This window comes from Momordica charantia (genome assembly GCF_013281855.1).
Source record: "Momordica charantia cultivar OHB3-1 chromosome 9 unlocalized genomic scaffold, Mcharantia_2.0 BLBB01000009.1, whole genome shotgun sequence".
Lineage (NCBI taxonomy): Eukaryota > Viridiplantae > Streptophyta > Magnoliopsida > Cucurbitales > Cucurbitaceae > Momordica > Momordica charantia.
In genome coordinates this window covers 28,258,215-28,273,115 of record NW_028275167.1, presented here as the reverse complement: position 1 = coordinate 28,273,115, position 14,901 = coordinate 28,258,215, and the positions used below count along the sequence as shown (strand labels likewise).

General features: G+C 35.2%; 2 protein-coding genes across 4 annotated transcripts; one reads left to right on the top strand and one right to left on the bottom strand.

Moving 5' to 3' along the window:
* Positions 1–214: 214 nt before the first annotated feature.
* Positions 215–14,513, bottom strand: LOC111018642 (Galactose oxidase/kelch repeat superfamily protein). 3 transcript variants are annotated; one of them, XM_088116871.1, is made up of 17 exons: positions 14,342–14,513; positions 14,158–14,255; positions 12,973–13,111; positions 11,655–11,683; positions 11,457–11,553; positions 11,319–11,374; positions 11,061–11,168; positions 8,500–8,556; positions 7,722–7,813; positions 6,972–7,056; positions 6,470–6,622; positions 5,740–5,846; positions 4,651–4,830; positions 4,465–4,577; positions 3,718–3,808; positions 2,743–2,821; positions 215–519 (listed from the first exon to the last, which is right to left on the bottom strand). In XM_088116871.1, exons 1-16 carry the CDS (start codon positions 14,470–14,472, stop codon positions 2,762–2,764), a joined length of 1,596 nt encoding a protein of 531 aa, XP_087972997.1. In that variant the 5' UTR covers positions 14,473–14,513; the 3' UTR covers positions 215–519; positions 2,743–2,761. The 3 variants fall into 3 exon arrangements, with proteins under 3 accessions (XP_087972997.1, XP_087972996.1, XP_022150505.1); XM_088116870.1 differs by lacking the exon at positions 215–519 and having other exon boundaries at positions 2,533–2,821; XM_022294813.2 differs by lacking the exon at positions 215–519 and having other exon boundaries at positions 2,533–2,821; positions 5,746–5,846; positions 14,342–14,510.
* On the top strand, positions 519–2,559 carry LOC111018644 (uncharacterized). The gene is made up of 4 exons (XM_022294818.2): positions 519–795; positions 1,611–1,721; positions 1,876–1,956; positions 2,061–2,559. Exons 1-4 carry the CDS (start codon positions 577–579, stop codon positions 2,133–2,135), a joined length of 486 nt encoding a protein of 161 aa, XP_022150510.1. The 5' UTR covers positions 519–576; the 3' UTR covers positions 2,136–2,559.
* Positions 14,514–14,901: the final 388 nt, after the last annotated feature.

Genomic DNA, 14,901 nt, shown 5'->3' with positions numbered 1-14,901 from the left:
GTTCGAATTTCTTATCCTTCCATTCATTTGTAATATAATATTTTTTTTCTCCAAGTTTTGACTGTCCCTTACTTCATTAATTGTGTGACCATTTCTATCAATCCAAACATATCTCAACTAATTAATGCAAAAAAAGAATAACTTTTTACGGGATCAAATGTTTGATTGCCCTTTCTTCATCGGCTGTATGACCATTTCTGTTAATCTAAGCATAACTCAACGAAAAAGAATAACTTTATGTGAGGCCAGATGTTCAACTTCTTACCTACACATTGTTGATGAGCTATATATATATATGACAATTTCCACTCAAATTCTGCATTTCGCAAGTATATTCCCCATCAGATATTTCCCACGAAAACCAACTTGTAGTTACAGAGAAGGAAATGGAAAGCGAGTTTTAAAGCAAAAGCAAAAGCGAAAAACTTCAGCAATCTGAAAGCACTCAACCCGACAGATCAATATCACCAAAGCATACATGTACATTCGTATAAAGAAGTGGTCTTGATTTCTGAGGAGCTGCAGAGAAGAAAGGTCACTGATTAGGAGTCGAAGTTTATACAAAACGCAGAGAAGATGACAAGTAACGATGGTGGCAGCAGAAATGGCGAGAGAACTTCAATAGAAGGGAGTGACGATCAAGAGGAAGACGAGATGGTGTCGAAACTGACCGTATCTACATTACAAGCTAGAGAAGAAGAGATCGATAGGAAGAAGATGGAAGTAAGAGAGAAGGTTGAACTTCAATTAAGCCGTGCCGAGGAAGAAGCGAAGCGCTTAGCACAGATTTGGGAAGTAAGTTATGCAATTTCACTTGCACACGAAGAAGGCACAAATTTCACCCTTCCTACAGTAGATTTTATTGTAAATTCTCATATTGTAATTTCAGTTGAATTTATTAATTAACTTATTAAGAAGTTAGTTATATGTATGAGTATGCGATAACAAGGTTGAATTGGCTTTTCATCCTCCTCTCATGAAAATGTATTATGGGATTTCAGCGAGACAAAAGTATATAATTACCTTGAATTTAGGCCAAAGCTTCATGTCATAGTTACTCTCATGAAAATAACCTTGTCCCAATTTGATATCAATGAAAATTCACCAAACTTAAGCCTAAGAGATCAAAATTGCCCATCCCATTTTCCTCGATAAGAGAAAGAGCATACCTTAAGGGATAAGTGTAGTAATAGAGGGGAGACAAGCTTTTATAATAAGAGGAAAAAAACCGAGAAACTCAAAGTACCATCCATGGAATATGTAGCTAAACTTATTAATTACCATATAATTGGGATCTAAAGGACAATCTGGTTGACAAGAATTTGGAGTCTCTTGTTCATACTAGTACGTGTCAAGTTCGAACCTTCCAGTGAGTTTAATACCAAAAGTGTTCGATGTCACTTAACTGGTTAATACATATATCATCGAACAAAAAATCAAAATTTTGAATTCCCATATAATATATAGAGGAACAAAACTCTAACTTCCGATTAAAAAAAATCTAAGTTATCTACCATTCAATAAAATCTAAGAGTAAATTAAAGTATAAAGTGATATGCATATTATTATTATTAAAAAAAGATCACTATAATGAGGTTGTGGATGATTAGGAGCTGAAGGTAATGGTAGACCCAATGAGGAAGGAAGTTGGCAACGTGCGAAAAAGAATAGACACAGTCAAGAGAGAACTGAAATCACTGGGACAGATATGCCAAAAGAAGGTGCTTCAATTTTAAATTTTGCCTTTAATTCTGTTTTCTAAATTTCATCTTCGCATATAATTTTTCAGTTTTGTTTCGGTACGGCGAAATTTTCAGTTAAATTATTATCAGTGAAAGATGCAAATTGAAAGCCATTTCTTCTAAATTGGAACAGGAAAAAGAATATAAAGAAACCCTGGAAATATTCAATGAGAAAAGCAACGAGAAAGCTCAGCTACTCGCTGCACTAATGGAGGTATAATAATTCTCAACCCCATTTTGTAAATTGAAAATTTTCCTCCTCCATTTTCTTGGCAACCAAACAGTCTACAAAAGCACTACCTAATACTCTCTTATCAGCTGCTGGGTCAGAGTGAGAGATGGAGGATGGAAAAGCTCGAGGAATTGAGTAAGAACATAGAGTCAACGCACTGATCAATGCCTAATAATAAAACCAAAAATATGAATGACTATTGTCGTCCACTGGTAGCAACTTTACCATTCTTTTTCCCTTCTTAAATTTGTATTCTTAAAGAGTTTGCATACTTCACAAAGTGTTTAAAAATAAGCAGGCATGCCGTCATCCCCATGCAGAAAATTGATCATTCTTTGATCAATGTCATAAATTAGTATTAACAATATACTAACCCGCTCATAAAGGAATACTTCTACCTTGCACCCAATTGGCTTGAAAAAGGAATACTTCTACACTCTTTCTCAAAGTCTCATGAATGAGGCGAGGGGTAATCACGCATGGGCTAAATCTTAGCGATATTGTTTCGGTTTGCCCCTTGCGTATTAAACATATGATCCATAACAAATGAACATGTAATTGATGGAAAAAGAAAGTATCATTTTCCCTTCTTTTTTTCACAGTTTTTTATTTGAAGTTGAGATCATGCATTTCGTGAGTAACTGATGCCTATAATAATGGATGGTAAAATGGCATGCATGATATGGCACAGTACCATTGGTCCATTGCGACTGCAAAAACTGTGCTCTTAATTCACAAGAATGCGCATGAAGGTATTGGATGACTTACAAAATACGTCGCGAAACCATTAATCAAGTAGAAGCTGTTTGTACTCTGCCAACAGCTTAGGGATATCATCCATACGCAACTGTGAATTGAAAAAAATATATCTCAAAATATGATGAGTAAAAATTCAACTAAAAAAAAACTAAGACCTAAACATAAATATTTGATAACGGTTCATGTTTCTCATTTTAATTTTAGAAACAATAAAATCAAGTTCTTTGTTTCTTATTCCAGTTTCTAATTTTCTTCGAAATATAAATAAAAAAAAGAAATGGTTACCAAATACGATTTTTTTATTATTTTTCAATAAAAAAAATAATAACAAGAAACAAAAATAGTTGTCAAACGCAATTCTACTTTTCTATATTAAAAAAAAAAAAAGAAGAAACAAGAAACAAAAAATAAAAAATGAGAAACAAGAACCATAAACGTTACCAGACATGCCATAAGGAGTAAGATGTTCGCATGATAGATACCGGATCCAGTATTTGAAGAACGATTATTTGGATCGATTGGTAAAATCTAACGTCTAACTTCAAAGTCAATTAATCTTGATTGTCTAGCAATTTGGCAACTTTATTAATGTTCAAGAGGTAAGGTTTCAGTTTCAGTCATTTGATCTCTGAACAGGACCTGTTATTTCAGTCATTCAACTTCATAATGTTCATATTTTAATGTACTACTAACTGAGAGGATAAGAGAATGAAGAGGTAGACCTAATTCATAAGTTCCTCAGATACCTATCTTGAAAATAAAACAGTGAATTTGAACCATATGTAAATTTCCAATTTACCCTACTGTAAAAGTGATATACCAGAAAAGGAGACACCACAAACAAGCATTAAGCAATAAGATAAAATAAACAGCCACCTATTATAATGGAGACTTAATCCATTATAATTAAAAAAATTGATTTTATGAAAATTTAAAATCACTTTAAATTAATTTTTAAAGTATCACTTGGATGGTAATTCATACCTGACGGAAGTTGTTAATATGGTAAAATTGATAAATGTCTTTTCCAGGAAAACTGGTACTAATGAACTCTGATTGAGGCCCATCATTTGCACTGTCATTTTCAACATAAATTAAACAGTGACGAACAAGCGATATTAACATTGCAGAATTCATGCTTTTCACACCAAGGATCAAATAAATTTTCAAACAATAACCAAATATTCATGCAAATGCAGTTGAGATACCAAGTAAACTAAGCCATATTTTGTCTATAAACTCGGTAACACCATCTAGAGTTAAAAGTAGATAATTACTTTACGGGAAACGAACATGGTTATTTAAGAAATCAGATATGATAAAGGTAGAACGTCATGGTATATTTTTATGTTTTCTCGTCTTTTTCGGGAATAAGTTGGTGCATGTTCATGTTGATCATCCTAAATTAGTTCATATTGGTACCAACACCACCAAAATAAGTATCGCTAAAATACATAGGGGTAAAAAAAAAAAAAACAGGGAAGATCAATTAAAATTCTCCTATCTGTTATCATTAATATCAAGACTTTCTAACTAGTAACCTCGCATCTTATTCTACACATCAACAGTATTATATGAGATGGCCATCCTTAGAAATCGAATTAATCAATTCCAATGCACCTAAATGAGATTCAGAACACACAAAACAGAAATCCATATTTAAAGAGATGGAAAGCCATGAAACTCCGATGTGATTTAATATATCCCATATGGTAAATACTTCATTCTTACAAGTAACTATTCGTGATCAAGCGATGGTAGTCACGAAGTAAGGGCCCAAGATCTTTCAGTGGAATTAACCTAGGATTAGAATTCCTCCAGTGATTCCGAAGTGCCTGGATGGCCTACCACAACAAGAAAACTGTCAGATAAACTACTTAGATTAGATGGTCTTGCTTTCAAACATTCCCAACTCACCTCAATATGTGTGACCTGCCCGGTGATAGAAGGTTTGACTTCACTTAAACTATACGCTAGATTAAGGAATTCTTTGTCCTCCATCTCACTTAGAACTGGAATTCCAGGATTAGAGGATGAGATAGTAATCCCCAAACTTTTTCCTAACTCTACGACTGCATTCTGCCTCCCATGAAAATCCTATTTAGAATTGTAGGAAATATATTATAAGAAAATCAACAGGAAACAGTTCTGGGTATAGGTAAGGACTAAGGATAAACATGATAGTGGCAACCGGAGTTGATTTGAGATTCTTCAAGATCATTAGTTCATACATTCAAACATTTCTACTGTTAAGTTGTTTCATAAGAGAAGAACTATTTGAAGACAGAGGAGGTACATAAAACAGCAAGGAGATAAGGCATCTTCTACCTAACAAAAAAGAGGGGGCCGGGGTGGGGTGGGGGTGGGGAATTCATATCAGTAAAAACAATAGAGTAATTCATCAAGGCTACAAACAATAAGCAAAACCAATCACATATCCCTTGAACTTTACATGTTTTGATGTAGTTTAAAACATTTTTCATTTGTAATAGTGACCAGACCATCATCACTGAGTTTTCTCAATTCTGATTTTTCAAGAAGTTTGGGGTATAGGCTTCCTCGTGAGTTCAGTGCATTGAGGAGGTTCATTCTAACTAGGTCTTTACTATGCAGGAGAACTTTTGGGAGAGCACCCAGAAAGAGGAAGATATTATCGAAGTTGCAACTTTAAATATTTTAAGGTTTTTGAGGACAAAATATACTACAGATGATTTTGAGTAGAATATGAACATATTGATAATGGTTGGACAGGATGATGGTTAAGATTATCAGAGAAAAAAACAAGAATTTTGGCTTATTCTCTTTGCTATCCGTTTTCATAAATGGTGTCCTTTTCGTAATTCTCTATCTTAGCAAAGAGGAAGAATCCTCTTGTTATCTCTGTAAGTTTTCTCTTTAATAATTGAAGTGTTATGTTTCCACCTAACCGATCTTGCAAACGAACCTACTAGAACTAAATGCAAAAAGGCTATGTTTTCACTATTCATAAGTTGAGAGGCTTTGTACCAATACCTCCCGTGCCGACTTGGAACCTTCATTCAACGATGTCTCATCTGTATTTTGAGGGAGATTGTCAGTTGATGAGGAAAACAACCTCTTCACAATGGGGTCCTCTGTAAGGCGTAAAATACTTCATAAGGACTATTAAACTAATAAGTCAACAAAAAAATTACAGAATCATCAATTATGCACTATTTCACAAGTACCTCTCCAATTCAAAGGAACACTTAAACCATTTTTTCTCTCGATAAGCAGAGGGGGCAAGATTACAAATTAAAAGACCATGTAAGTTTTGTTTTTTCTTTTTATAAGAAACAAAGACGTATATTTATAAGAGGGGCATAAAAGCAAAAAGATCAGCTTAGGGTCTAGGGGTAGAGGGAACCCCACCCAAAGAACTACAAAAGAAGAGTCATCCATAAGCTGATAATTATCAAAAGGCTACAATAACCAACTAAGGTATAATTATAAGGCAAAACTTAAGAGCAGAAAAACAATACTCGAAAAAAGAAGAAGAAAGAACGAACAGCAAAACACTATATATATTAAAAAAAAATTGTAATGGCTGACTCTCACTATTTACAGGTCAAGTTGGAGAGAGCTCTGATAGGTTCACTATCAAAATATAGTAATGGAAAATACACGTGCATAAAAGTGATAAAACTTCAAACGTTTCAATAAAGGAACATTGCAGACAAGATCCATTTAACTACCTTTCCAAAAATAAATTAAATACCTTCAGTAACTAACCACCAGAGATCGCCAAAGGTCGATTTCCCATCAAAGCCGCCAAACAACAAATAACGTGATCCAATACAGTTCATTGAATGGTATGCCCGTGCTGAAGGAGCTTCATTTCCAGTAGGCAACCGTTTCCACTGAGCAGTTACTGCATTTCATAGAGAATTTCAAAGAGAAGAAGGCAATATCACGACAGAACTGTAAGCCATTAAATAGATGAAGCAAAGATAGTCATCAACCATATCAAGAAAGTTTAACCAGTTTAAGGTTTTACTATAGTGTACGACCTGTTCTCCATTAGAATTTTCTCATACATATTAAGTAGGGATAGCAAGTCCCAAACTCTAAAAGATCGTTGAGTATACAATTCACCTCTTTCTTCATAACCTTATCCACCCCCATAGAAACCCCCTAAAGAAGAAATGTTCATCTTTATGTGTGAACATTTGCAAAAGAAATTGTTTTTTAGCAGCATAAGGAGGTCTTAATGCACTCACCCCTGTCCAATACAATGCAATCATTGTGATAAACGTCATAGCGACTGAGCCAACCACCAGTCCCGTGCCCTCCAAATAACAGTAGCTGTTAAGACAAGAAGGGGGTTATAATCAAGTAGAAGTAAAACTGTGGGGAAATAATTATATGCAGCCCGAGTAATATTCAGGATTTCCTACACTAACGTTTATTCAATCATAAATTCAGGAGCAAGAGGGAAGATTCATGGATCAACTCTCTATATCTTGGTCTGGAAGTTTCTTTGAAATTAACTGGAGAATTTTTAAGGATATTCTCAGGCGTAAAGGATGATGTGATCTTTCTAACTTTTAGAAGTATTCTCGTTTAATGGACTTCTGTAATTATTCTCTTATACCAATAAGAGACTTTTTTTTTTAATCTCTGGAACAGTAGGGAGGATACAACTTATCTTTACCTTGCTCTTTTGTGTCTATTACATTTTGAATAAACTGTCTTTCTTGAAAACGAATCTATTAGCTAAAAGAGAAACTCCAACGTTCCATACTTCAATTAAAATTATTTCTTCAATCCAGTTTGAACAAGATGGAATCCTGGCCACCAATAGGACTTTACAACTTGAGCGTCCCTTACCTATTTTCATTTCTGATGAATCTGATAATGGGAAGTCACTTAAAGGACTAAAAACTTGAGCTATCACAACACCCTTTTCAAATTGAAGTACAAACATGAAAAAGGTGAAAAAGAAAAAAAATTCTCGAAAATGTAATTACATAATGTCCGCCAGATGTAACAGAATGGCCACAACGGGGAGAAGGACCTTGACCCGGAAGCTTCAACTGGGTCCATCCAGGGCTTTCATTCTCTACCACAAAACAGCGAGACATTTCATTAGCTGGTTAAAAAACTCGAACATACAGGGGCTCAAATAATTTTTTTCTCACTCGTATGAAACCATAGAGCCGAACTTCTTCATCTCATGCATAATATTTACAAACAAACAAACCAAGCAGGCAAACACCACAACATTACTCTAATAGTACTTCATCCTTCCATGTATTTAAAATGGTCAGAGAATGCATGTTCTTCAATAACTTCTATTAAATATACTATAATCTACTGGATAACGTTGGACCAGAGAAACAAAGAAATAACATATACTCATTTATATTTGGATTAAGAAAACAAAAAATTTATTAAACAAACAAGTTACAGAGAAGTAGGATATCTAAAATGAAGATCAATGACCCACAACTTGAAATCAGACCTTGAAACCATGAAAATGAAGGTCCTCGTAATGGAAGCAAGAAAATCAAATCTTAGCACATAAATCTTAATGATCAATCACTCATCCATGGTTCTTTTGGGTGCAGAATCTGAGCCAAGCGTAAAGCACAGAGGATAAATGTCATTACCTTTCAAACAATAATGACACAGAAAATCTAAAAGATCTCAAAGTCGACTTAATTTCTCATAAGATCTAAATGGCCATACAAACAATAGTAGAACTTGAAAAACTATAAAAACAGAAAAAAGCAACCAACTACTGACCTTCTTCAATGAGTCCTTTTAAAGCCCATAAATCACCCAATATTGGGCCACCACCTCCTATCAATTCAAAAGGGCTGATTAGTTTGGCAGCAAATCGCAAATTTACAGAACCACAATTATAATGATGAAACAAGGATGGAAATGTTAATTAGTATGATTACTGATTAGTTCTATTAGCTACACAAGATTTCTCAACTATAAATAAGGTGTCGTACAAAAAAAAATTTCAATTTAACAAAATTTGAAGCATAAAATAATGAATTCCCAGTTTAAACACACATCATTTTACAGTCTGGAACCAAAAAGCAAGCCATATTTCTCTCAACCAACTGTAGTGATTTCTACAATGTGGAAGGTAGTAAGTTCATTGAAAATGTACCGGCACCGTTCTTAATAGACATCCTGGTGCACATGGAAAAGAAAGATTCTTGATTTGATCTTGAAAGGCCAAAATCTTATAAATGAATATTTTGTAGCTTCTTTATTAGCCGACAAAATAATAATGGTTAAAACTAAACCAAAGGACTTAAAATGCATGTTACCAAGTTTAGACACATTCCCAAGGACAGAAAAGTTCCAACATTTACGATTACTCTTAATTATCCTTAATTTATAGTGGAAAAGAAACCTAGCCTACCTCTGGATATAGGTATTCAACCACTAAGAAGCAAATTTGGATAGAAGAGATGGTGGAACCATATATTCTCATATTTAAAAGGCAAATGACCCTGTTTCGATCACCTGTTTCAAGCTTAATGAAAAAATGGTCTAAGAGAATTCTCGACTTTCAAGAAATATGGAGCATATAAAATTGTTCCGCCAACCATAAGCGACAAACAATCTATTTAGAAGGGAGAGGACAGGTTGATCTTGCTTATTGGACCAGGTGCAGTTACCCTTCAAGAGAAAGATCTCAACCAACAAAGGTCTTCTATGGTCCTATTTAATCTCCGCATGCTGTAGGTAACTCTACCACTGGAGGAGCTCTTGCTGCTTTGTATGATGGCATTAAAGTTTTCGCCCTAACAACAACAGGAGCTTTATTCTCTACCTAAAACTAGCTTCTTTCATGATACAAATGCCTTGGAAATCCACCAAGAAAACCATTAGCCGGTTGGAAGTTAAAGAACCTTTTCTGAAGAATGTTGCTCAAAGCCCCTAGGAATTCCACAAAAGAACAACCAATGATCCAAGAACTCCATAGAGATTTTTCTTTCTTCCCTTTTTTTTTTCTTTCCTTTTGATAAGAAACCAAAAACAAATATATATTCAAAAAGGGCACAACAAACATCCTAAGGAACCCCCGCCCAGAAGAACTAGTACAAAGAGATTGTAATCTATCAACCTTCCCAACTTTGACTCCTGGAAAATGACAATGCAGGCCAAAAATCAATCTTCACTTCCTCCTAGCATTCCAGCCTAGAACTGAGTAAAGCCTTCTAACACTTTGAGCATGAATTACACTCAGTTCATCATGGGGACTAGATTCCTCAGTTTCCTGTTGCTTCTTCCTTTCTTCCTCTCTGAGATTTTTTCTTCAACCCTCTTCTAGATAGGGAGGTCATCTTGATCCATTTGAGGTCTAAGGAGAAAGGAGCACCATACTGAGGTGGATAAACGTTGGGTTTTAGGCAACCTGATGTCCTAATGCTTGGGGATGGCTCAGGGGCTGAATCGTTCTCCAGTCCTGGGAGATCATCCAAAGGGATAGTGCCCCTGTTCTCATTGGAGATCATTTACAGATCACCTAAAAAATGACACACACTTGGTCACATTTGTAGGCTCGACCATGTTCACGTTGGAGAAGAAGGCATGCTACCGAGGGCACACCAACTGTAAACAGTAAATAATTACATATGCTCCTGGTAAACCACCTAGAAAAACAGTAAACAAATTCCACCAAGTCCTCACCACAACACGCACCACAAATAGAAAAAATATAACACGACTTAGGATCGTGGTAGAATCTGAGCAGCAGAATAAGAAGAGATGGTCATAATATGTCCAACAATTGCAACTAGAAGATCAAAGAAAAGCATATCATCAAAGCATGGATTAAGCAAATAATGCCAAAGCCCCAATATATAAGCTTTGTCTCAATTATAACCACAACCAAACCAACAGCATCAATCAATTGAAAAGTTCTAGATTTTTTTTTTAATCCTTCACTTCCCAAGTTTAGTCTCCATTGTATTTCACAAAACATAAGAGTTACTAATGTGGAAGATCCAAGACAAGCCGGTTAAACAGCCAAATATGAGAAAATAAAAATAGATCAATTGCTTCAGACGCTTATTATATCAAATCTCCCTCTCCAAAATCACTAGCTATACTGAACATCATATTGAATCTTTGTCCATCTCTTTGTATCTGTGTACAAAATTCACTTTTCAACAAATTTATCATTTCTATGAACATAGGAAAAAATTATATATCACAAGACCACAGTACTTATATGCCACCACTCCTGCATAAACATATTCAACAAGTGATGGTAATTAACAGAGAAAAATATCATTTAGAAAACCCAATTGTAGGGAGAGTATTATACGTGATTGTACCTCTTCCACCATAGACGAGCAACCTTTTCTCAAGCATAGTTGCCGTATGGCCACATCTTGGTGGAGGCAGTGATCCAGAAACTGAAAGTTCAGTCCATTCAAGCGAGACTGTTTACCAAAAAAACAAAAAAGACAAACTTACAGAACAATCATGCAATAAAACTTAAAAGAAGAATAATAGCAAAAGGAGGAAGAACTTTGAAATAACAGACAGGAAAAAGGAAAAGAAACTAAAGATGCAGCAGTCGTGGAAGTTACTTGTGTCCAGGACATATACATCTGACAACCACTTTTTACCATCCCAGCCCCCATACCTGCACTCAATTTAAGCATTTGAATTTGGCATATAAAAAGAAATGATTGACACTAACGAAGAATGCAAATATTTACACTCACATGACAATTTTCCGGTTCCCAAAAGAAGAAGCAGCAGAAAAGTCCCTTGGTGAAGGCAAGTCACCAAAACTAGTTAGCTCTGACCACTGCCAGATATCTTGAAGACACAAGTTTAAATAGTGAGTCGAAGGATAGAAAACATAGTCAAGCTTCAAACGTAAGCAATTACAAATCTCACAGCACGGTGGAGAACCTTACCAGTGTCTAGAACCCAGAAATCACCCATCCTAAAAATACAATGCCGGTATCAGTACAAGTATTGTGGAAATTACTAGATGAATAGTGAGTAGTTTAGAGTCTAGATCGGGAGGACTATAAGATAGCTATTCCATATGATAAAATAATCCATGTCTAGTTCAATTCTCTTTTACTGATAAGAAATCAAAAGTCCTCGTCATAGAGGAATAAACTAGATGACGCAGTGGGTTTCTGAACCATGTAAATGAATCAATACAAAATAAATCCTAAATCACTAATTCACTTTTTCAAAAGTAATTCATTCCAATTAAAAATTGAACTAAACTAATTAACTAAATAAAATAAATTAATAGACTAGCTATTTACTTCCTACATCATCTTAGTTATGATCTGCTGAAGTGTCAGCTCTCTCTTCACGTATACTTCCAAACCTAGATTATTCCAACTCACTTTCATTTTAGGAGTTCGACCTGCTCTCAACATGCACCCTTAGAGTTAGAAGAATTGGTCTGGTGGCATTATCATCCCAAGGTAGATGCTTATGGAAGTCATTTCAGTTACTCAACAACAATCTCTTGATTTCACCTTGAGGGCAAGGTAAAAATTTGAGCAGAAAGAATTGATAGAAAAAATCACTAATAAAGTTAAACATGTATAGAGAATGAATAACCGTTAGCAAATACCAGGGCCAGAGTTGTTAAGAGAAGGTGGTTAGTTTGGTGGAATTGGGGGCTGTTATTGACTGTTATAGTTGACCAATATAGTTGTTAATCAGAAAATGGCAATAGCTTCAATATGAAAAGGGAGAAGGAAGTACAAGACTGGATAGGAAAGACCTAGAGAACAGGCAAGTCCCAAACCCCTCAAATGACTGGGAAACCATTTTAACAGTAATTAAACAGTTCAGTAATTCCCGAGTTCAGGAAATTCGGCTGGAATTGGTTAGAAGTATTTTCAGGGTTGATAGGAATATCATTCAGTTTTAGAGCAAGCTTGTTTTTGGTCTCTTACCAACAATAGAGTATTTTTGTCTCCATCTACTTTTGGCTGTGGAAGATGTCTCGTTTTCCCATACCCTTGAAGTTGTTTCTCTCTTTAAAAGAAAGTTATTTTTTCTTACAAAGAGTAATTCAAACATTAATAAGATAATTAAATATTTAGAAAATTATAAATATCAAAATGTAGACAATATGTCAGTATAACAGTACAATTTTTAGATATAGATTGAATGTCCTCGTTCTATATTACACGGTCCACCCAAACTAAGGCGCACAAGTATACCAGCATTCTACGCTTTTTTCCTTCTTGGAGAGAATACCTTTTGTTACCTGAACGTCCACCAAAAACAAACATGTGGCAATCAATTGCAACAGCAATGTGAAAAGCTCGTGGGCTGGGACCAACTTGTTCATCTGAGCCATTGCCGGTGCATTCTGGCTGAAACCATACTTTATTTTCTGCAATAAATATCAGAGTAAGATTATAGTCGAACTAATAAAACCATAATAATTTTTGCTCTCTCTATGGGATCTGACTAGCATGAATGCAAAACGACCGTGATTGCATAGGTAAGAGTCTACCATAATTAACTCATTCGAATGCTCTAATATTAGGCTGTAAACAAACAAAACAAAGACTTCATGAACTGAAACTATGTGGCTTCATCTCAATCCAGCAACCTAGATTTAATTTCACAACAAATTACGTTCACCATTTTTTAAATTTATTTCCTCTAATAAATTCCCTGCCAACATCTAGGTCTTTTCAAGAGATGTATTCTTGATCAATCCATGGTCGAAGCCAATACCTATTCATTTCTACTAATAAAAATATCTGATCAAAGAGTAATCGGGGTATTTGCATAGTATAGGTTAACAAAGTCAAATGTGAGTCTCATGCTATCCCTTCACCTGTGAATTACAGTTAGTTTTTGAACTTCGTGCATCTTCCTAAACAACTCCGTTGTAAAATGAAGACATTCACTACATAACAAGTAGGAACAACCTTCATTGGCCATCCTCTTCTCTTGTCAAGGCAACAAAATAATCGCACACTTGCTTAGAAATTTTTCTTCGGTATGGAAATCATTAGACCAATTCATCGTTATCCTAGTTGCTACATTAACGAATAGATTCTCTTTCTTTCATTATCGCTTACATCGTGACTTCAACTAAACTGATCTCTACAGCTACCGCAGTAAAAAAATCCGTTCAATAATATTCTAACTTCGAACTCCGTAAAATCGAATTACCGCATCGACAAATCGCAAGATCATAACCACCGAATAAAGAGTCGCGTTTATTACGCAAAATAAAACTCCATACCATACCATGCCGAAAAATAAAAAAAATAAAAGGTCGATCAGACAATGAAAGTAACAGTATAAAGAACAATCTGGACAAATTCAAGAAAACCGCGAGGAAGAACGTAACAGAACAGTACAATTCCGAGGACAATAAGTAAATGAGAGAGTAAGGAGCATCGGAAATTAAAGGAACAGTACCGATGTCAAAGACAGCAATATCGCTCAGAAATTTCTTGTCGACGAGGCCACCAAAGACGACGACCTTCGAATTCCCGATGCTGACCGCAGAGTGGCCACTGGAACTCCAAAGAAGTAGTAATCCATGAAAATTACTGTAAGAACAAATCGTAGAGAATTGGCAGAGGAAGAAAGAGAGAAATGCCTGCGAGGTCTGGGAAGAGTTCCACTGAAATCGGAGGGAGAAGCTTTCACCCAGAAATGCATACTTTCTTCCTCCACTTTCTCACTTCCACCGGAGACGGCCGACGAGAGGACTCGGTCAAGACTCAACATAAGTGAATTGCCCGCCCGGAAAGTTTTCGTTTTATTTATATGCATAGTTGATTGTTGAACTTGAAAGTGATTTTTTACGCATTATCTAGTTTAGTTTTAGAGAAAATAAACGACTTTATTCATCGATAAATGTAGAGGTTTGCTCCCTATATCCGAGGTACCGAGCCTGCCCCAAAGAATGTAATACAACAATTTTTTTTGTACAAACATGTGCGGAGATTAAATTTCGAAGGTAAATATCAATGACTACTGAGTATGTTCGTTTTAATAATTTTTTAAACCATTACAAATTTAATCTATATTTTTTTTAATTTGAAATATGTAGGTAGGAATCATAGCTTTAATAAATATAACAATTATGCACCTTAAGATGTTGGTGTATTGACAAGAGACTCGGATATATAGATGGCAAAAAAAAACCTCGCATGA

Excerpts from the sequence above, each read along its gene's own strand:
- LOC111018644 (XM_022294818.2), top strand. The coding sequence starts at position 577 with ATGACAAGTAACGATGGTGGCAGCAGAAATGGCGAGAGAACTTCAATA. Across the intron at positions 796-1,610 it reads GCTTAGCACAGATTTGGGAA|GAGCTGAAGGTAATGGTAGA; the intron begins GTAAGTTATGCA and ends GTGGATGATTAG. Across the intron at positions 1,722-1,875 it reads GACAGATATGCCAAAAGAAG|GAAAAAGAATATAAAGAAAC; the intron begins GTGCTTCAATTT and ends AAATTGGAACAG.
- LOC111018642 (XM_088116871.1), bottom strand. The coding sequence starts at position 14,472 with ATGTTGAGTCTTGACCGAGTCCTCTCGTCGGCCGTCTCCGGTGGAAGT. Across the intron at positions 13,112-14,157 it reads TATTGCTGTCTTTGACATCG|AAAATAAAGTATGGTTTCAG; the intron begins GTACTGTTCCTT and ends TATTTATTGCAG. Across the intron at positions 7,057-7,721 it reads TTACATCTGGCGGACATTAT|CTACTGTTATTTGGAGGGCA; the intron begins GTAATTACATTT and ends TTGTCTTAACAG.